Raw genomic sequence first — 23,836 nt, forward strand, 5'->3', positions numbered from 1 at the left:
CCTACCAACTGACTATTGTAATAGTACTCTTTAATTCTCTATGTAATTGGCCCTCTTGGGGAAGTGAATGATGCCTCCATGGGCCTAAATTCATACTTAGGCCTTAAGGTATAAGATGGTCAATATAGATTTTGAGAGTTTAATGAACACATAAATCGATATATTTTGTATGCAACTCAACACAAAAACAAAAAATATATAAAATCTTGCGGAAAATGAAAAATAAAAAAGGATATGTAATTTAATTTGAAAAGTAAGTTTATGGGAAGAGAATTATCCAAATTCTTATCTTTATTTCAAATCGACGTGAAGTTTGCATACATAAACATTTGCGAATGGTCCAAACTGAATTGAATTTAATTTAATCCCAAAAATTAGCTCAAGAGAAGAAGATTATCTAAATCCTTAAATGTAGTTTTATTACCTTATCCTAAACTGATGTAAGATAACAATATATGTATATTTCTTTAAATTAATAAAATTTTATTAAATTTAAATTTTTTTATGAAAAATGTTAAAATTAAATTTAAAATTTAAAATTTTTCAAATTTAAAGTAAATAAACATGTAATGTTATGAAATCATAAAAAATAATAACAATAGGGTATCTATCAAAGGAATTAGGAGGTGGTTAATTGTCCATGTCAATAGTAGTACACTCCATTGTAATTATTTTTTTCTTTTCTTTTGTCAAAGGCTACCTAAAACATAAATAAGAAAAGAAACATATTAAATTTGAAAGGCACATGCATTATGAAGGAAGAAAATGATCACAATCAAGTAAATTATGAAACTATACATATCAATGGAGTTCTAATTAAGAAGATCAGTTTCATTACTCAAGCATTTTATGCTCTATAAATGCAAATTCATGTGTTCACATCATGTATTATATATTTCCACATTGAAGAGGTGTTCATGAGATGACCCAAAATTACTAAAATTTATTTATTTGGGGAGGGGTTATGGATAGGGGTGAGCAAATTTCATTTTGAAATTTTATCAGATTTTCTTATTTGAAAAATCAATTCAATTTAAAAATTATAAAAATAAAATTTATTCGATTTAATTTTTAAAAGAGAATTAAATCAAACTAAAATTCTTCTAAAACTTTTTGTTTAGATAGTTAAAGTTATTTTATTAACAAAATTTGATTTGAATTTAATTTTCAAATCAAACCATTATATTTCAAATTTTGAATTTGATTTATTAAATAATTCGATTCGTTTTAATTTTAAATTTTATAAAAATTCAATCTATTTGATTTATTTATTTATTTTTAATTTGATTTAGTTTAAAATTTCACAAATCATATGCTCACTTGCTTCAAAAGTCCAATTAGTTAATATGGTCATGAGAAATGCCCTTGTTTTGGGGGCAATGAAATTGAGCCCATGCAACTTATAACCATATATGTTAAACTTTTATGTGTTTAATTAATGAATTTTAATTTAATAATATTGAAATTATTTTTAAAATTTTAAATAATGTAATTTTAAATTCATTAATTTTCAGTATTTATGGGAGAATCATTAATTTCGTTTAAAATATTTCTCTCAATGCAATTGGGCCCATGCATTTAAACAGTGGGGCTATATAGTCAGCTACATTATTTATCAACGGAGAAAAATTATAAAAACAAAATATGTTCTATGAAAGTTGGTATGGAGTGTGGAAAAAAAAAAAAAAAAATATATATATATATATATATATATATATATATATATATATATATATATATATATATATGAAATCAATAAAAAGTAATTATTATTTTTATAATTTTTTAATTTTTTATTTATATTTATACCTTTGAAGAGATTAAATGTTACTCTTTTTAAAGTTTAAAACTTATAAAAGTATAATTTTAAAAAATTACTATCCCATTGATTTTTATTTGTCAAAATTTAAATTTTATATAATATTTTAAAAAATAATTAAATAACATTATTTTTATAAAAATATATTAATAATTAATTAAGTTATTATTTATCTCATGTAATTATTTTTTATATAAGTATTTATTGTATTTGATAGAGATAAAGAGTAAAATTAAAAAAAAAATTAATACTCATTAGTAATGTGATGAAAAATTTTAAATAAAAAAAATTTGAATATGATAAATAAAAATAAATAAATGGAGTAATATGTTTTTAATTTAAATTCATATTTTTTTTATAAATGATCTCCATTCATCAACATCAAATTCTGCGGTCTTCTGAAACGTGAAGAGGAAAACAGCTCAACAATCAATGGACCAAAGGGGTGTATTAATGATAGCATGTGGATTATTATTGCCCAGAGAAAGGTTTCCCCTTTGACTGTCTAAAGCTCTCTCTCTTCTCCTCCAGAACTCCCAACTCTCTCTTTTAGGCCATTTTTCTGTAAATCACAATGTAAATCCTGGCTTATAGCACTCTAAATATATATTCAAAATTTTTCAATCACTCTTTTAGCCTATTTTTATGATATAAAAGAAGATATATGGGTCTAAATTCTAATTGTTATGATGTGATTTAAATTTTAGAAATATTTTTTATGGGATTGAATTATGAACAATATATGAAAAATATTTTTTATAGAAATTATTTTTAAAAAAAAATATTTTCCTTGAAAATGTTTTTTATTATTTAATTATAATATTAAATTAATTGTATGTATTTATGTTACATATATATATAAAAGTGTTTTTATATTTTAATAAAATTATCAAAATTTAGAAAATTACTTCCGTTTAAAAATAGTTTAATTTCTCTTTAATTAGGAATATATTTTCAATTTACTCATTTTTTGAGTATACCAACATTAGAAAATGTAAAAAATATATTCTAATAAAATATTTTTTACAAAACAAATGAAGCTTGGAATTTGAAAAATTCTAAATAATTGTAATTTATTCTTTCTCATTATCTTGAAATTTTCTCTCATGTCTTGTTATCGATATAAACCTTACAATGAATGTAAATTTTTACATATTTTTTTCCTTTCTCGTATTTATGTAATTATTAATTTTTTTAAAATTTGTGTGTCTGTCTTGCACTATAAATTCATAGTAATTATACTTACTATGGTACCATCCTTTTAAATCATTTTTTATGACTTTGTCTAAAAAATGTCAGAGTATAAATCTTGACTTCATGAACTATAAATACATACTCGATTACTCTTTTAAGTCATTTTCATGTAAAAATGATCATGTCGAAATTTAAATCCCAACTTCTTGTATTATAAACACATAATTCAAGTATTAAATTTCCCTTTTAGGCTATCTTTATGTAAAAGATGTCAGAGTAGCAACCCCATAAAATGAGAGAAATAAGAAAGAAAACAGAGAGAAGAAAGAGAATAGAAATTCAATTAGTACAAGGCAATAGAGATGAATTTTCATTATCAATCAGCAGCCTTACTTTATTCCCACAAGTCAATTACTATCTTCTGGTTCTATGTGATTATCTAAAATTGAAAGTTTTAATTAATATTTAAAAATGAATGATTAATCGAGTATATTCAATATTATTATGCATCAAATTTTTAAAAAATTGTTTAATACAATCATTATATGTCAGTTGATTATCATGTCAATTTCACTTTTCTATTTTATGAAAAGGAAAAGGATTTTACAAATTAATTAATAACAACATGTAGCCAACCTCAATAGCAATCACTCTGTTTATTTGATCACTAAATGCTTGTAAATTACTTAAAAAGAAGGGGAAAACAAAACCAAAAATATAGGAGTAGATGAAAGAAACCTAAGAACAGAGATTTGACATTGAACAAGATGTTCACACAAATGATTTCACAGTTATATTACCATTAAAAACAAATAACAGAACACTGAACACATCAAGTTTCCACTTGGAATCGAAATCAATTATTAACACCGTAGGGAAAATAACTAATATCTAATTAAGCATTACCAACCAGCATATCTTAGCCAGATCCATGTCCAACAATGGACAAGAATGCAGTCTTCATATTCTCCATTAAATAGCAACCTCCAAACACATTCAAACCTTTACCTCTACCACCATAGCGCAATGTTGATGTAGGCGATTTAATGTTGCGCTTGTTATCTTTATCATTATCATCATCACCATCGTCGCCATCTTCTTGTTCGTCACCATTGATTGTATAATGAATTGGAGATCTTGAACATGAAAAAAATGAACGGTTTCGAAATTTCGAGTTCTTGAAGGTTGATGAGGATGAATAATAGAATGACGACAACGATGATGAAGAAGATGATGTTGTAGTAGAAGACATGGAAGATGAAGGTGAGACATGAGTCTTCTTTTTACCATGGAAGATGGTGCTCATGATGCTTTGTTTTAATGATCTTTTGTACATGGATTTTGATTTAAGAGTGGAATAATATGAAGGAGGGGGTGTCAAAGGAGGATTAATAGAAGTATTAGCAAGAGTGTGCTTAGGAGTACCTGGTCTTAATTCCCACATGAAAGGAATTGCACCTGAAGCACCTCCGTAGTAGATCCTGCAAGAAGAATTAGCCATGGAGGTTTCTTTGGACATGATTCTAGTGAAGAACTTGTCATCTTGCTTGATTTCTAAAGATTTTGGAGGCACTACTTCACGTCTTTTACTTAGCATCTTGAATTTGCTATCAGCAGGTAGGTTTCTTTTTCTTGGGTTTGCAGCACTTTCCAAATCTAAAGATTCAAGATCCGCAAGTGAAGCTGGTCATAAAGAATAGAATATATCTCTCTCTCGTCTCCTGGTGATAAGTGATCGAGTCTTTTGGTGCTATTAGTAGTCCATCCACTAACTTAAGGTTGTGCAAGAGGAGACATTTAAGGCTCTAATAATATATAGAATAAAGCATATGCGCATTCTCTCTTCTCATTAATATTGTCTTTTATTTTAAAAAAAATAGAAAATAATTCTCTCTTCCAGGTTCAAGATTAAGATTAGGTTTAACTTAATTTCATCTAATGATTATAGGCATATTACTCACTAGAAAAATTTAGATTCGAGTCTCTACTCTCTCAACCTCTATTAAAGAAAATTAACAAGATTCAAATATTAATATAAAATTTGTTGACATAGATCCCAAGTATCTACTGTTTTGAAAAATCTAAGATGAATCTTAAATTATAAAAATAAAATTTAAAATGTCTGTGTAAATTTTATAAATATTTATAATTAATTATAATCAGATATGCATATTTTAATTCATGGTATTATTGATTTTGGAAATTATATCTAAGATGGAGTCAAAAATATAACAACCAAGGTCACATATATTAAATGAAGTAGGACACCTCTCTAATTATATTGTAGATATAAATTTTATTTTAATTAATAAGCCCATAATTTAACTGTGATGAAATCTATTGATGTATAGGCTGGCTATGTAAGCTGATAGCTACAGCCTATAAAATTTTTAACTTCAATTTATAATATAAAACTCACTCAATTTCATTTTAAAGCATGTAAAAATCAATCTTATCTATTGTATAAAGTTTTCTCATTTACATTCACTGCTTATATATTACATTTAAAGTAGGGATTTTTTCAATAATTATAAATTTGTTATCTTTATATATACAAGTCAAAATTATTATAAATTAATTAATAAATTATATTAAAAATTTAATAAAATTGTTACTAAAACTAATCTAATAACAATAATTTACACATATTTAAGATATCAATTTTTATTCATTGTAAAAATGTAATCACGCATTTGTTTTATGTTATGACAACAGAGACATAGTAATTCCCAAATTATTGCTATTAATTAATTATTATAATTTAAGTATATATAAAAGCAATTTAGAATAATTATGTTGCATATATGAAAACATATATTATTAATATATTTAGAGTTTATAATAAATTAAATTTAAATTTCACGATAAATTAGATTTTAAGTAAAAATTTTTCAAAATAAAATTTACCCGCAATAATAATATATCTACATATATAGATTTGCTACGACCATTGATGAAGGGGTTTACGTGGAAGTATTTGGACCCTTCATTTATAATAAAGCAGTTAAGAAGGAAGGAAATTTAGATGGAGATGGGGAAAGGAAAATAAATGAGAAATTGCATGCTGTGGGCCTTGAAGCCATGGAAAAGCTGTTTTAATGGAGAGGGTCTGTGGAGAAAAAGTAGATGAAGATGTTACTCTCTCTTGCTTCAATTTCTTTTTATTATTATTATTATTCCAGTCTTAGCAGCTGTGTGAATTAATGGTTAGCTAGAAAAGACAACAACAATTTGTAATTTTCTATAATATTTAATAGTCCCCCATGACCCATATAGAATCAATGAAATAAATTGCCATCTGATGACATGCATTATTAGGATACTATATTTTTTTGGAAACTAAATCAAACTGAAGAACCATACAAAATCAATAGGACTATATCGAACTAAAATTTTTTTATCTTTGGTTTGATTTTAGTTTATCATTAAGAATCGAACAATAACTGTACTGAAACCAAACAAAAAATATATCAAATCAAAATTAAATCGATAATTAAATTTATATATATATTTTTTTTAGATGTATTATATACTTTTAATATGATTATATATATTTATATATGTATATATAATTATGAATTAAATACACCCTAATATTATATTTTATCTTTCTATATTTTTTTAATAATTTTAATTATACCTTATAATCCTTAATTATAAATGTACTATTATATTATATATATATATGCTAATTCTTAATTATATTTATATTTTATACCTAAACATTATATAATTAATAAATAGTTAAAATATATATTATATGATATATTTATATTATTATATTATATCAGATATTTAATCATAAATTATATATATACGTTATAATTAAATATTATATAATTTAGAAATGACTAAAAAATATATTATTTGATATATTATGTATTAATAATTTAATTTAAAATTCAAATATTAATTTAAATATGACTTTTTAAGGAAATAATTATATAAATTTGTTTTAAGAATCGAAAACTAAACCTGAACTAAAAAATCATAAATCATACCAAACAAAAATCAAAACAATGAAGAACCGAACTAAAACCATATCAAAATTTTAGTTTAGTTCTAGTTTTACTTCCTAGACAAATTTTAAACTGAATCAGAACTACACACCTCTAATACATATATTCATAACATAATATAAAAAGATTAAGATTTCATATATTTAATGAAAAATAATTTATATATAGAAAATATTTTTCATTGGCTGCAACTCATATCAAACAAATTAAGAGTGCATGTACTAAGAAGACCTACGAAGAACTGATTTGTGAAGGGATTAAATTGTAACAGTCACAGATAGTTAATTCTTTTATTAATAATTAAAATAAAAAAGTGGTGGGTTTTTAGAGCAGTGATGATGGTGATGGAAATAGCCCCATCTTGAAAAAGCAATGAAGCATGGTGATCGTTGACGCTAACAATGCAAGCTCATTAAGTGTAGTAAAACAAGACAGAAATATAGAATTCATTCCCACAACTCAGTAATTAAAGCTATTCAATGAGATGGTGAGAGATCAAAGGTGCACAATAAATGAGCATTTAAGCTTTTTATTTAATTAGTAGTAGATAGTAGTTTTTTCCTTTGTCTAATTAATGCACTAATTAATTTCCATTGTAGTTGATGTTTGATGTTTAAGAATCACTTAAGAATACAACTTAGGTCTTATTGAATCCACTAGATAGCTATTTATGTTAACAGATTATTGACAACTGATAATAACTAATTTTTATTAGTATTTAGTAAAATTTTATCTAATTGTTATTAGTATATAAAATAATTAATAAAGCTACATATCATATAAGACGTATACAGCTTGAGAGAATGATACAGTGATCTTTTAATTTTGAAACAACAATAGCTGATTGAAAACAATTACAATTTTACAACTTTTTGAACTATAATGATTTAGGGTATATGAACTTAAGAACAATTGTTTAATACTTTTACTAAATGAGTTTAAAGTAAATGTTAAGTATGAAACCTCAATTTGCTGCCTCAAACCTCTAATGCAAACGCCTCCTTATATATTTCTTCAACAACATGAGATATAGATGTTTGTTTGGTAACAAACCACTGAATTGCTTGTGAATTAAATTCAATAGATAATATATATTTTTTTTTAATTTTAATTTTAATTTTAATCAATTCAATAATTTCAAATCCAATAATTGAAAAAAATATTAAGAACACAATTAAAATTAGTTATTCATGTCAAGAAACTAATTGATCTATTTAACATTATTGTTAGAACTACTATTGATAAACACAATTTTTTGAAAATATATATTAGTTAGAGAATATTAAAAATTAATTTAAATTAAATTTCATAAATTTTAAATATAAAAACATCAAAATAACAAAATGATTTTTTTTTCTAATTGCTTTTTAACAATATCTAAAACTACACTTTTTTTTTTTTCTAAAAAGCACTTTTTAACCTTCTAACTACAATGCCAAACGAGCTCTAAGAGAGTAATTAAAATAGTTTCTATAATTCACCCAAAGTTGAAAGCATGTATAAATACAAGGAAATGCTTCTTTAAAAAAAATCATATTTCAATGATTTTAAAATCACAATAAACTTTGTCTAACTTGGTTTAGTCTTATTTTCTAAAAAAAAAAAAGTTTAGTCTTGTGGTTGAAATTATATTATTCACTTGGTAGTGTTAGATTGGAGTTTTCATTTCATTCTTTAATTCCCTTATTAAGGAAAAAAAATTACAATAAATTTTATTTCTTTTTAATTTATTAGTAATATATATAGTGATTTCCAGAGCCGTGAAGTATAAGTCATATATAGGTGAATGGCAATTCTTGGCCTCAAATAGAATCAAGCAATTTATTGATAGGAGTCGAGAGGTCAATATTAGAAATTGCACGCAGAAAAGGCAATTGGAGCTTATTGATCAGGCAACTACGCAATAGATCAATTTACCTCTTGCGAGAAAACTATAGTACTTGAAAACTCCATTTCTTCATAAGCCCCTCTCTCAAATAGTTATATATGATGCATTATTATATATATATACCCACTATTTTTTTAGTATTTATGTTAAGAGTATTCTCAAGTAAGCTTTCACGTATCAATATTAAGTTGTCTTTTTAAAGGCGATTATAAGAATGTATTCCTTTACATTGACCAGACGTATTCAAGATATATAATTTTAAAATAATTTTTAGAGGAGTCGATCTCTTGATTAATAAGAAAGTGAGGCTCTCATTCTTACTTATTAAACTAACTATTGAATTTTTATACACTCAAAATTATTAAGCACGTGCAATACAAATAGAATTTAGGCTTATTGCCATTAAAGCCAAACTAGAGATGAGGAGAGAGGTTTACATAAAATGTGCATTGATGCCTTCTTTCAATTGTTAGTGCATCACATTTGTGAGCATGTTGATTCCACAAGTCATATTTGTATTTGTTGCTTTATCATATTATGGTGTAAGATGAGGCTAAGATATTCAGAAATAATTATCCAGAAAAATCTAGGTAAACTTTTTGTTAAATTCAATGGAATTACATAAGGTCAGGAAAAAACTAGTGAATTATGTAGGAGAAGATAATATATATATATATATATATATATATATATATATATATATATATATATATATATATATATATATATATATATATATATATATTGTCGCGATATGGTAAAATCTTAAAAAAAAAAAAAGATGGGAAAGCTCAAAATCAAGATTCAAAATTTCCCCATTCTTTATATTTTAAAAATGGATGAAAACTAGGCTATCATTTGATAGCTTAAAATGTATGTAAATTAGTTGTATGTAAAAGTAAATAATATATTGATGATTGATGTTGAGAAGAAAATTAAACAATTAATGAAATTGAGAACTCCCCATAGTGATTGATTAGCACAAGGCACAAGTAATGAATGGTTGACACATGGTGGTAGGTAGATCCAGCAATAGATAGACATTGCTACAAACATTGCTGGTGAAATAGTAGTGTTTGAAGGATTAAGTTAATCATGAGAAATCATTAAGTTAAAACCAATGCACACAATGTAATAATGATCCTTCCTTTTTTTCATTTTGGGCACATTTATATGTGTAGTCCATCTATTAAGAAAGTTTTTTCATGTGCTCAAAACGTGTCATGCACATTCCCCTAATTAATTAAAATTTAAAATTTTATAAAAATATATTTTAAATAATATTTTTCTCAAACACAAATAATATTGACAATCAAACCTTTAAATTTTATTAACCAACTTTTAGATTTCATATTTAAGTGTCTATTTGGCATTAAATTTTAAGGACTTAAATTTTTTTCTGAATAAAATTATTATTTTAAATATTATTAAAAAAATAAATTGAAAAAATTATTTTGTTATTTTAATATTCTTATCACTAAAACTTATTAAATTTAATTTTAAATTATTTTCTAATACTATCTAATTAATATATTCTAAAAAAATAATTTTCTCAGTAACAGTTTCAATAACAATGTTAAACAAACTCTAAATTGATTAGAGACTCTAAATTGATTAAATTGCTATCATATGTCTTGATTAGATAATGTATTATCTATCTAAGTTGATTCCATAAATTTATGAATCAAGATTTTCGATCTTTCAGTTTCTGATTTATAATCCAAAACTTGAATGCATTATTTTTATTTTTATTTATATTATGACATTTCTTCATATATTTTTTCTTTCCTTTTTTTTTTTTCTTTGGGTAAATATCCATGAATTTTCATTGATGGCTATTTTAAATTGAATCTTTATTCTATTTTTATTCTTTTTATATGATATGTGTCTATTTAAAATATATATGGATTTATATCTCCGCATATGTATTCATTATGAATGATTTGAAGTTTTCTCTTTAATATCACGTCCTTTTGCTTCCCTTGATAGTTTTTTTTTTTCTTGGAGTATTTGATAGTTTTTTTTTATTCAAAATATAGCATGAATTGTTGACTCATTTTGATTAAAAGCTTCAGATGTTCAAGTATAAATAATGATATTTTATCGTAGAATTTGAGCAATTTATTCCTCTTTTGGTGCTTTAAACTTTTTTACGTACGAGCTAGCAAGTTCTTGAAAAAATAGTATCTTTTATTATATAAAATAAATAAAAAAATCATTTATTACCTGAAAAAATTATTTTCCTCTGTTCAAATTATCTTTCAATAAAAGTTTTCAATTATTTATATTTATATTTTTTTCTTATAAAAAAATTATATTGTATTTATATTATGATAGTTATTAATAAATTGTCAAATTTTATATAAAAAAAATCACATAAGTGATATAAAATATAATACAATTATCTCAATTCGAGCTGCAATTAAACACTTTCCTAGAGGAAATTCGTGTATTTATCATTCTCTTTTCTCAATCACCTTGCAAAATAATGAAAAAATAAATAATTTGGCAATCACTCATTAATTTTTTTATTTATTTTCAAGAAATACTCGACTCAATTTATGTGTATCAAAATTAAAGGCATATTTGATGCAATGGTTGTCATACAATTGATTATTATTAAATGCTAATGGTGAAGCGAATGATTAAAGGTAAAAAAAATAACATGCACTTAAAATTTTCTGTTTTCAGTAATATAATTATAATAAAATATCTAGTTACTAATTTTTAAAAAATTGATTCAAAAGTTATATTTATCAAATATTTTATATTAATAATTGGAAAATTAAAAACTAAAAATTGATTTCACTACCTAATCTATTTGATCCAATGATTGAAAGTATATATAATTCAAATTAAGTTTGAGTCATCACTTCCTTAATTAATTTTTAGGGCTATGTATAGTTTTTGAAGGTTTCGAATCGAATCGAATAATCATATCGAACTGACAGCAATAGTACAGAACCAAACTTATTTTGATACTTTGATTCGATTTTAGTTTTTCACTAAGAATCAAATTTTATTGAATTTTGATCATATCAAAATCGAACTAAAAATCAAATTTATATATATATTTTTCTATAATTTTTTTAAATGCATTATATATTTTCAATATAACTATATATAAATATATGTATATATAATTATCAACTATATAACTTAATATTATATTTTATTTTCTTAATAATTTTAGTTATAAATACATTAAATTATCTTATAATTCTTAATATATATATATATATATAATAAATAGTTAAAATGTATATTAACTATTTATATTATATAATATACTTAATTCTAAATTATATATGAACTTAATAGTTAAAGATTATATAATTTAAAAATAATTAAAAGATATATTATTATGTATTAATAACTAAATTTAAAATTTAAATGTTAATTAAGTAGACTTTTTAAAGAAATAAAAAATTATTTTAAGAATCAAAAATCAAATCGAAATCATATTAAATCGAATTAAAATCGAAAAAATAATTAAAATCACAATTGAAATTGTGAAGAATTAAACTGAAAATGTACCAAACTTTTAATTCGATTTCGATTTTTATGCGAACTCTAAATTGAACTAAAACTGTATGCTCTAATTTCTCTTTAAAAAAAAAAAAAAACTCAACTGCTCAATTAAACTGGTGCTAAATTTACTGTTTAAAGAATTTTAAAGATACATTTTTCAATATAAAACTCAATACATTGATATTGAATTGGATTAAAGCTATAAAATAATAGAAATTCAGAGACTGGCTTTCAGGGAAAGAGGAATAATGAATAAAGCTACAAAAACTGCTTTTTCTTACCAATATTCAATAATAGCTTCAACCTCTAAAATCACTTTTGCAAAACCGCAAATCACGGTCAAAATCACCACCACTAATTACCCACCACCATGTGTCCAATCTCATCTACACTCACTTACCTTCTAAACCTCCCATTGGTCACACCACCCCAACTCTAACATTCTACGTCAATCTCCACTCACTTGCCGCCACGTCATCCTAACATCTTGATCTAATGATCTTTCTACCATGGAATCACCACCCAAAACGGAAAATGGAAAGTTCTTCGCTGTTTCGGTTACTCACTGAGTGGACTGTGGACCAGGGTTGTCTCGCTCTTTTTGGGGTCCGAGTTGGTGACTCGGACCGCAAGCGCCATCATCACACACAAACTCTGAAATTGCATTTTCATCATGGCTTTCCCTTTTGACCCTTTAAAACCCATCTTTCTCTTTTGTTTTCCACCATCACTGAAGCTTCAATTTCGTTTCTTTCTGCAATGGCGGATTATCCGGATTCTGTCGCTGAACAGGTACCTGGCACTCCCGGAATCCGGGAAGTGAGGTCCGATATGGGGCCGGAGAGTTTCGGGATTTGCGCCCAACAGAATGGCGGGAACCAGGGGACGAGGAAGGTGGGCTTGCGAGCAGAGATTGATACGTCGCCGCCGTTCGGGTCAGTCAAGGAGGCTGTGACTCGGTTTGGAGGAAGTGGGTCTTGGATTCCCTATTACAAGGTTGGAAAATAGTTAGTGACATTGGCTACTTATTCTCTTTTGTTGGTAAATTATTTAGAATTACATTCTTAAGATTGGGTTTTTGCTAGGAAATTGACTATTTGAAGTAACCTGAATGGAATTTTGAGTTTGTTGATTAGGGAAATTTAATTTCTATTAAGCTTTGGGAGATTTTAGTTTCATTGGATATTGACATTTTCAATAAAAGATGCTATTTCTATACATCAAAAGTGGGATCCACAATTTGATCCAATTGATGAATATATCTAAAATGACATTGATTTTTCATGCATTAATTGTTAACTATTTGTATTCTTAAGCTAAACCATGTAATGTTAATTCCATTTTTTCTATTTTTTTTTTAAATTTATAATTAATGTTGGATTTGAAATTAAGATGTTTATAAGATTCAGAATGTCTGAATTCAGTTTTCTTGTAGTCCTCTTTTCTACTGTGAAAGTGAGATTCAGATTTCAGATGGCTTCTTAACTTGTTTACTTAAGCATAACTGTTAATTTACTAATTTAACCAATTCCAATTTTTTGCAACCATAAATTTGTTGAGGATTGATTTGACATGCCTTGATCTTGAATGCCAGAATCTACTCATGCATAAGTATTATGTTTGCCATGCAAAGTATTAATAATGTAGATTTTTCTTTTTCTTTTCCATTGAGATATGAAATCGAGACTTGCAACTTGAAATTGAGACTTACAATCCTGGAAATGATTGCAGTACCACTTAACTAAAGCTTATTTGTGTGAATGTTTAATGTTGATTCTGGTGAGTATTGCAATTTGTAATTTGTTTCATATCATCCCTTTTTTTTCTGATTTGAAAGAAGATTGTCGTGAACAGCAGGGCTTTGAGGAGATGGACATAAAGAAAGTTGAGGAACAGGCAGCAGAATTGGAGAAGGATCTTATTGTGAAAGAATTGGAAACGCTTGATGTTCTTGAAGAACTTGGAACTACAAAAAGAATCGTTGAAGATTTAAAGCTGCAGCTACAGAAAGAAGCACTGAGATGTATGACAATCCCGGATGAGCAGATGTCAAGTCCTGCTATCAAAGAAATGAACAAGGAAAATTGTAGCTTTCATGTCAACAACCGAGAGCAGAGGATGGGAAATTTGAGCCCTTGCCCTTCGTCGTCCCCTGACTTGATCTTAATGGAATTGAAGCAAGCAAAACTTAACCTGGGTAAAACTATTAATGATCTTGGAGTCATTCAAACTTCTGTTGAGTCTTTGAATAAGAAAATGAAGAAAGAGAAAACCTTTCTTGAGAAAACCCGAGAGAGGCTAACGTCAAAATTTGCAGGGGTGTTGTCTTTGGAGGAGGAGCTAAAACAGGCAAGAGTGAAACCATGTATTGCAGACAGTGCAGTAACTGATTACAAGGCAGAGCAGTTGAAGAAAATGGCCGAAGCTGAGAAGTCAGAAGTTTCAAAAGCAATTTTAGCAAATGAACAAACCAAGACAAATTTAAGGACTGCTGAATTGAGGTTGCTTGCAGCCAAAAAAATGGAGGAAGCGGCAAGGGCAGCAGAAGCCGTTGCCCTAGCTGAAATCAAGGCTCTATCAAGCAATGAGAAATCATCGGGATTTGTATTGCCAGAGCCCGAGAAAGTAGCCTCATTTGAAGCACTAACTCCATTGACCCCTAAAGCTCAAAAAGGGCTTGCCAAGAAAGTGGAGGTTGCAAAGCTCCAAAAGCGTGAAGCTAATATGACTAAAATGTCTATTCTAACGAAATTGAGGGATGCAACAGAAGAAGTAAAACAAAGTAAACATGCCTTAGAAGAAGCTTTGAACAAAGTTGAAATGGCAAATAGAAAGCAATTTGCTGTGGAAGAGGCTATTCGCAAATGGATGCCAGAGAATGATCAGGAGGGACAGGCAGCATATTACGCAACTAGGCTTAATAGTTTCCATATGCTTCAACCTGATAACCATCAAGATTCTCCACTAAATGAAATGAGGAATTCCAATCTAGCTAATGATGATCCAAAGCCTGTTTTAAGATCAACAGTTTCAATGCGGGATGTACTCAGCAGAAAGCAAGTTATGCCTGAAGAATATGTAATGGCAAGGCCGACAGAAGGCCGTGAAGAACGACAGAAGGTCGCTTTGAGTCAAATGCTTCATGAACTGAGAGAGGATCTAACATTTCATCCCAGAGCTGAGAAAGATGGAAGTGATCAAAAGCAGTTGTTTGCACAAAGGAGAAAGTTCGGGTTCATTCACATATCATTGCCTATGACAAAACCAAGTAAGAAAAAGACTCAAGATTTCAACAATGCGATGCATTAGACAGAAGAATGTTTTGTGATTGAGTAGTGAAAATTTTCTTTCCTTTGTTGCCTTGTGTTGGTCGTGAGTTTTGGTTTTAGCTTGCTTCTGTTGTTTGCGCCCCTTCAGGCTTTGTTTAGATATTCTTTCCTTGTAAAGATGTATTGTGTGTGGTTCTTATACATCCATAGCCTGGACTTGGCCCTTGGTCTAAGCTGGAATCTATTATAATTTGCCCAGCAATTGAAATTGGAAATGTGGTAGCTCTTTATTATATTGGGACTAAGAAGATATTAAATGTGATTTATGATTAAATTTTAAAAATTAAATAAAGATACTCAACTCAACTAAGCGTTTATCCCAAAAATTTGAAGTCGGCTATATGGATTCGCTTTCTCCACTCTAAACGATTTTGGGTTAAATCCTCAGAAATTTGTAATACTTCTAGGTCATGTTGTACTACTCTCCTCCAAGTCAATTTAGGTCTACTCCTTTTTTTCTTTCTATCCTCTAACCTAATGTGCTCTACTTATCTAACTGGAGCCTCCGTATGTCTACGCTTCAAATGACCAAACCACCTCAATCTCCCTTCTCTCAACTTATCCTCAATTGGTACCACTCCTACCTTTTCTCTAATACTCTCATTACGGACTTTATCTAGTCTAGTATGGCCACTCATCTACCTTAACATTCTCATCTCTGCAACTCTTATCTTAGATGCATATGACTCTTTCAATGTCCAACACTCACTACCATATAACACAGCCGGCCGTATGGCTGTACGATAAAATTTTCCTTTTAACTTATTGGGAATCTTGCGATCACATAAAACTCCCGTGGCACGTCTCCACTTCAACCATTCGGCTTTAATCCTATGACTAACATCCTCCTCACATCCCCCATCTACTTGAAGGACTGAGCCGAGATATTTAAAGTGATTACTTTGGGACAGTATCACTCCATCCAAACTAACTCCTTCTCTATCCCCAGTTTGGTCTTCATTGAACTTGCAATGTATGTATTCTGTCTTCGTTCTACTTAACTTAAAGCCCTTTGACTCTAGAGTACTTCTCCAAAGTTCTAGCTTTCTATTGACTCCTTCTCGCATCTCATCTATCAGAACAATATCATCCGCAAACATCATGCATCAAGGAATACTCTTTTGTATATGTTTCATCAATTCATCTAAAACTAATGTAACAAGGTAAGGGCTTATAGCTGATCCTTGGTGTAATCCAATTAAGATCGGAAAATCTCTTGTGTCCCCTCCCACTGTGCGCACAATAGTACTTGCTCCTTCATACCTATCTTTCAACACTTGTATGTACCTAATAGATACCCTCTTTTGTTCTAGCACACTCCATAAGACATCTCTTGGAACACTATCATAAGCCTTCTCCAAATCAATAAAAACCATGTGTAGATCTTTCTTCACATCTCTATATTTCTCCATCAAGCTTCTAATGAGAAAGATAGCTTTCATAGTTGAACGACCGGGCATGAAGCCAAATTGATTGAGAGAGATAGAAGTATCACGACGTAGTCGATGCTCCACAACTCTCGCCCACAACTTCATAGTATGGCTCATGAGTTTAATTCCCCTATAATTCGAGCAACTCTGTATGTCTCCCTTATTTTTAAAAATAGGTACTAAAATACTCCTCCATTCATCAGGCATTTTCTTTTAGTTTAGAATCTTATTAAATAATTTAGTTAACCATGCCACTCCCATATCTCTCAAACACTTACACACTTCAATTGATATTTCATCGGGTCCACAGGCTTTATCCACTGTCGACACCATATTTTGGCCGATCCCTAGAATCAATAAAAATTCTTCTTTGAACAGCTAATCTCGTTTCCGATCCCTCTTTAGGCGGTCACATTTCCGATCTCTCCTCACAAAAATTGAATTAATGCTGAGTCCTCATATTCATTAAGCCTCGCCGGTCTCTCAAATCATTTACCGACCCCTCAAACCCGTTGTCGAATTTAGGACTGTCAAGTATATTCTGATCTCTGTTGATAAATAAAATGAAGCACTAGATCTTTTCCTACCGTTTTATTGCCGACCTCCTTTTGGAAGATTAAGAGCTAAAGTTTGGGTTCGGTTTAACGAGGGTTCCGATCTTAAGTGTTCAAGTTAAATTTTCAATTTTAACCAAGTCCGTCACATTTCTCCCCACCGATCTCATGCTTATTGTGCTTTCCGATCTTTTATACTTAGATCAATAATGGCATTTAGTTCATGTTTCGCTATGCTCATACAATCAAATACTTAGGCAATTCAAAGATTTTCCAATCACATCCATTCATTAAACAAAGAGATATTCCATTTCATTTCATAATTTGTACAAGTTATTGGTGAGGATCACCCTCGGCTGATTTGTCTGCTCACTCTCTCTCTCTTCCTCGCCTCCTCCTCACTATCTTCACCGTCGCCCGGAGCAGTGTCGTCCATCCAAGAGAAGTCCTCTTGAGGATAGCGCTCGAGTTCGGCCAAGAGATCTTTATTAGCATTCACATAGGCTCAGGCTATTCGACACCATCTCTTCATCCTTTTCCTTAAGCTCTTTGTCTTTCTCAAAGCTCCTTATCCTTCGCGTTAAGCTCCTCTACAAGTTGAGCGACTGAAGGCCGTTGGCTGAAGTGCACGGACTTCTCGAGAGCCCGTTCACTTTTAGCCAAGTCACGAGACCTTTCGGCCGGTGGTCTTCATGGTACTTCGCGTCCCTCAACTTGAGATATATAATCTTGAGCGGATGAGAGTTGAGATCGGAGGAAGCCACTTCTGATTTTTCTTCCCGACCTCCTTACCCGAATCTTTTCCCGAATCATGGTGCGGTTCACGGACACTCCACGTTAGGCTCATGGTTCGAGTCAAGATATCATCGAGACCACTCGGGATAGCTGTCCGATCCTCTGAAAGAAGATGGTAGATCCCGGGACTTTGGCAAAATCGGAGTTCTCCCTAACGATCGGTTATTCTTCAAGCGATCGGTCGATGTCGGCGCCACGAGAAGAGGTCCTCGAGAAGATTGAGAAGGCTCCCTTTCCGTGCTTAGAATAAGCGAGAGAGGCGGGTGCTCTTAGATCTAGGAGGAGATCTCGACCTCAATGGTCGGCGGACCGAAGGTTGAGGCGGGTCTCTTTGTATCTCCCAGTTCGTGGCCGGGTGTTTGAAGACGTTCAACGCTTCATCTCCTTTACCTTCAGGAGATCTCTCTTCCTTCTTCCGCTTCCTAGAACCCTCACCACCCGCCATACCGCACAAAGAAAAGGTTAGTGAGATCTCTAAGGTCTGAGCGAGATATAGAAAATACCAATGCCGAGGTCGAGAGCGGAAGTTCGCGATCTCACGTGATCGATTGCATGGTCCAATGGTGCGATTCAGCCACCGCATTTGGACAGAATATTTTAGAGTGGTGGCACGACTTTTCGGCTCCATCACTATCAAGCTTTCCTCTTGACTCGGGGTAAAGTGCTTGAGCAGGGCCCCTGGTACCACCGGCTAATAGGAAAGTCCTCAAGCGGCTCGGATCTTTACTCCTCGGAATAAAGAACCGGTTCTTCCAATTCTTAAGGGATGAGGCGATCGGAAAAGAGTCATAACGAGGCTTCGCTGAAAGAACGATGTTCGTCTTCCTTTGGCGAGTTAGTCTGTAGCTCGGCGAACACCTTAGCCGTAGGTCCGATTCCCTTAGCTCGGCATAGACCTCGGAAAGCAACCAAGATCCGCCACGAGTTGGGGTGGATTTGAACAATGGATATTCGGTGAAATTTTAGGACCTCCTTATAGAAATCGGCTAGAGGGAACCTCGGACGACCTTTAACTGTTCCTCGTACACCATGACCATGTCATTCTCTTCAAAAGAGTGATCGACACGAAGATCGCCATGGCACTTGATCACTCATATGAATCGGGACAAATGTTGTATTCTTGAACAAAGGATTGCGATCGGATTCTCGAAGAACCGGAAGCTCGTCTATAGGAAGGGTCTCTCTCCTTGAAGGTGGTGCAAGCCTTGATGGTATGACCCGACAGACTGGAGCAGAGACCCTAGGGGTCTAGGTTGCCTGTTGGGCCCGCGCCTCTTCTTCGTCGACGATGACCATGAGAAGCGAATGGAAGGAGGGCTCGCCGCTCTCGACCTTCGACCGCTCATTTTTAAAAGAAACAAAGAACTTAAAAAAGAAAGAAGATCAAAGTCCTTACAGAGTCCGATCGTCGGAGAGACTGGAGAAAATGAGAGAACTTGAAGTTGTGAGCGGGGATTGAAAATGGAATGAGAGAACAAGCGGCTAACCCTCCCACCCCTATTTATACTAGTCAGAGCATTTAATGCTCGCGAGGTTCTAAGCGCATCGATTGGTGGGACTCGGCATTGTTTCGACACTTTTCTCAAATATCCGAATGTTCTGAGATCGGTTTATTAGAGATCGGCATAATAAGTTAAAAATTTTGAATAAAGGATCAGCTAAGTGTCATTCAGGTAAAGAATCAGATTGGATAATCACATTAGGGATCGGAAAATAATCAATGCAAAAATAATAAGATGATAACTGACAAAATAAAGTCTTTATTTTCAAAAGTTCGGATTACATCATTTGGGCGATCTCTAGGGATCGGATTACACTAACATTGGATCACATCATTTCTGTGATCTCTAGAGATCGGATTGCATTGAAAATAAAATACATCATTTGGGCGATCTCTAGCGATCGGACTACAATAAAGGTCTAACTACAACATTTGGGCAATCTCTAGAGATCTGATTACATTTCAGGATTACATCATTTGGGCGATCTCTAGAGACCGGTGGAACATCCTATCTAAAAGGCCTATGTCAAAGCCTAGTCTTGTGGCTGAATCAAAAGATGTGTTTGACCAAGAGACCGGCTGTTGGCATCGGATAGATGTGCAGCTCAGATGGGGTGATTATGACTCCCATGAAGATGAGAGATCGGAATAGGAGCTAGGGGAGGGATCGGAAGACAAAAAGAATAAGACAAATAACCGTCGTCAGAATCAGAGCCGAGGTAGTTAAAGCGTGGCAGACGAGATCTCCACCGCACGCCTAAGAATCGCCTTAATCTTGACAAGTGCGGTATGTCATGCGATCTGTACATCCCAATCTCCACCGTTGATCTCACTTGTAAGGATGAATCCGGAACCCTTGGATCAAAAGAGAAGACGACAATACCAGCGTTTTTCACTCTTAGCCCTCAGATCGTTCCGGACAAGAGGATTCAAGATCGTCAGATTAAAAGAGGAAAAGGACAAATATTCTGAGAAGCGATCTCAGCCATTTGTTTTGATTCTCTTTAATTCCTGAACATCCGATCATGTACTTCAAAATCTTGACCCTCCATCTCCCTCAAAATAAATCCTGACCCTTCATGGGGAGCACCCGATTCCTATAAATACTGCATGAAAAAGCTTCAAGAAACGGACAAAAATATAGACAAGAGGTTGCTATTATCGTGGAGGAACTCAAACTTCATTCGGTTTGTTACTCATTGTTTTGTAGTGATCAAAAGACTTTTGAAACTAGTTTTGGGAGTGTTTTCTTGGAAAAGATTTTGAATCTGGAACTCTACATTTCGGTTTGTTCATTATCTGTTGATAATCTGGGGATGTTTGCTTTCTTTTACTATGTTCAAGATCTACTTCCTTCCACTGGTTCTTACAGGTTACCTTTTAGCTAAAGCATCTCTCGGTTTATGACAGACATCAACTCTCAGTGGTTAATCCGCCATCTTCATCACTATTTACCACCTCATAATTATTTCAATACATTTGGCTCCTCACAGACATCAACTCTCGGTGATCAATCCGCCATCTTCATCACCATTTACCACCTCGATTATTTCAATATATTTGGCTCCTCACGGTAAGAGTTCATATTCTTGTTTTATTAAGTATTTGCGTTTACTTTTCGCACTTTCTTTGTTCTCTTTACGTCGCGGTTTACTCTAAGTTTATTCTAAGCAAAAATCTCAAAGAACGTTACTCTCGAATTATCTCTTTAGTGATCGGTCCATCATTTCGTCAATTTTCGTCATTTGAATACGAGCTTTTAGCTCCTAGTAGCGTGTAAGTGGTCGGGCAAAATATAGGTATCTGCAACTTAAGGGCCTCTTTTACAAGAGAAAGCTTGAATAACACGTCAGGAAAATAGCCAAACTATTAGTGGCGTGAGCGGAATTCGCAAGATACCATGAAGAGGAATAAAACCAAAATAAACTAGGCCAGACAGATCGGACATTAATAGGTATCGTGAAATGACTACATGGAAGGTCGGTAAATCAAGTTTAGTATTACCCATTTAGTCATAGGGTATCAAGAAACCTAACCTCGATTTTTGAATGCCGAAACCTTAGTTTTAGGTTCTTGTGACATGTAGTGAAATTGAAATTCGGAGATCGGCAAAGCCCCTTCCAGCTCTGCTAATTCGAAAGAGATCGGAGGAGAGTTCTTATCCGGTCTCAGCTTAAAATTTTAATAAATACTTAAAAGAGGTCGGAGGAGAGTTCTTATCCGACCTCAATTCAAAATTTTTAATAAACATTTAAAAGAGATCGGAGGAGAGTTCTTATCCGGTCTCAGCTTAAAATTTTAATAAATAGAGATTGGAGGAGAGTTCTTATCCGGTCTCAGCTTAAAATTTTAATAAATAGAGATTGGAGGAGAGTTCTTATCCGGTCTCAGCTTAAAATTTTAATAAATACTTAAAAGAGGTCGGAGGAGAGTTCTTATCCGATCCCAAATTAAAATCTCTAATAAATATTTAATAGGGATCGGAAGAGAGTCCTTATCCGATCCCCAACCAAAATTCTAATATCTAAAAGAAGATCGGAGGAGAGTTCTTATCCGATCTTCTAAATTAAATTTTAAATAAAACATTCCTTTTTAAGTAAAATTAACATGCAAAAGTAATTCACTAAGGTTGTCTCATTTACTTATGTATCTGGGTGATCCTAATCAGTGAAAAATCAAACATTCCTTTTACCAAAAGGACTAACATTCCCATCCGAGCCCTTCTAACTAATTTATAAAGGACGCAAAATTAAATCTACCTACCCTTATTAAGGGACGAGGTGGGGTGCCTAACACCTTCCCCACCCGTTTACGGACCCCGAATCTAGAATCTCTGTCTTGAAGTGGTTTCATTCTTTATTTATCTTCTCAAATGGTTTTCTTTAGTTCCCCTCAAAACTAAGGTGGCGACTCCTCACTTTTTCCCACTTCGGTGAGTGATCGTCCGGGCGACCGCAAAATCCCATTGCGACATCCACTTTCATTCTCTTAAGTGCTTCATTTACTTCTAAAGATCTAATCCTTCTAGTATAATTCACATTCTTTTCTATCGTTCTATAGTCTATATTCACGCTATTACCATTTTGACTATTATTAAAGAGATCATTAAAATAATTTCTCCATCTTTCTTTAATGTCCTCATCTTTCACCAATAATTTTCCTTCTTTATCCTTAATGCACCTAACTTGATTGAGATCTTGACATTTCCTTTCTCTCCTCCTTGCTTATCTATAAATATATTTCTCCCTTTCTTTAGTTCCAAGTTTCTCATATAACTTTTCAAAGGCCTGTGCTTTTGCTTGACTAACTACCTTTTTTGCCTCTTTCTTTGCTATCTTGTACTGTTCATATGCCTCGTTATTATCACATTTAGGTAATTTCCTATACCATTCTCTTTTTCTCTTCACTGCCTTTTGTACTTCCTCATTCCACCACCATCTCTCTTTTGAGAGTGGTCCATGTCCTTTAGACTCTCCAGGTACTTTTCTAGCTACTTCTCTAATTTTTGATGCCATTTGTATTCACATATCATTGGCCTCCATATTCAGCTTCCATGCTTCAGACTCGAGAAGCTCATTTTTGAACTTCACTTGCTTTACTCCTTTGAACTCCTACCACTTTGTTCGAGCTACACTATTTCTTCTGACCTTACTTGAATTGTTCATAAACTTGACATCCAAGACCACTAACCGATATTGACTTGTTAAAGCCTCTCTGAATGACCTTGCAATCCTTGCATAGAGCTCTATTTGTCTTCCTGGTTAAGAGAAAGTCGA

At 31.3% G+C, this 23,836-nt stretch overlaps 2 protein-coding genes across 5 annotated transcripts; one reads left to right on the plus strand and one right to left on the minus strand.

Moving 5' to 3' along the window:
* Positions 1 to 3,737: 3,737 nt before the first annotated feature.
* Positions 3,738 to 4,781, minus strand: LOC110645828 (uncharacterized). The gene has a single exon (XM_021799087.2). The coding sequence runs from the start codon at positions 4,608 to 4,610 to the stop codon at positions 3,933 to 3,935; it is 678 nt and encodes a 225-aa protein (XP_021654779.2). The 5' UTR covers positions 4,611 to 4,781; the 3' UTR covers positions 3,738 to 3,932.
* Positions 4,782 to 12,832: 8,051 nt separating this feature from the next.
* On the plus strand, positions 12,833 to 16,013 carry LOC131168859 (WEB family protein At2g40480-like). Of its 4 annotated transcripts, XM_058133815.1 has the most exons (3): positions 12,841 to 13,447; positions 14,306 to 14,648; positions 14,769 to 16,013. In XM_058133815.1, the coding sequence occupies exons 1-3, from the start codon at positions 13,211 to 13,213 to the stop codon at positions 15,758 to 15,760; spliced, it is 1,572 nt and encodes a 523-aa protein (XP_057989798.1). In that variant the 5' UTR covers positions 12,841 to 13,210; the 3' UTR covers positions 15,761 to 16,013. The 4 variants fall into 4 exon arrangements, with proteins under 4 accessions (XP_057989797.1, XP_057989796.1, XP_057989798.1 ...); XM_058133814.1 differs by having other exon boundaries at positions 12,833 to 13,447; positions 14,309 to 16,013; XM_058133813.1 differs by having other exon boundaries at positions 12,838 to 13,447; positions 14,306 to 16,013.
* Positions 16,014 to 23,836: the final 7,823 nt, after the last annotated feature.

Source organism: Hevea brasiliensis, chromosome 14, assembly GCF_030052815.1.
Source record: "Hevea brasiliensis isolate MT/VB/25A 57/8 chromosome 14, ASM3005281v1, whole genome shotgun sequence".
NCBI lineage: Eukaryota > Viridiplantae > Streptophyta > Magnoliopsida > Malpighiales > Euphorbiaceae > Hevea > Hevea brasiliensis.

Bases quoted from the DNA above. Each gene is read 5' to 3' on its own strand.
- LOC110645828 (XM_021799087.2), bottom strand. From the start codon at position 4,610: ATGCTAAGTAAAAGACGTGAAGTAGTGCCTCCAAAATCTTTAGAAATC.
- LOC131168859 (XM_058133813.1), top strand. From the start codon at position 13,211: ATGGCGGATTATCCGGATTCTGTCGCTGAACAGGTACCTGGCACTCCC. The intron at 13,448-14,305 runs GTTGGAAAATAG...TGTCGTGAACAG, and splicing joins CTTGGATTCCCTATTACAAG to CAGGGCTTTGAGGAGATGGA.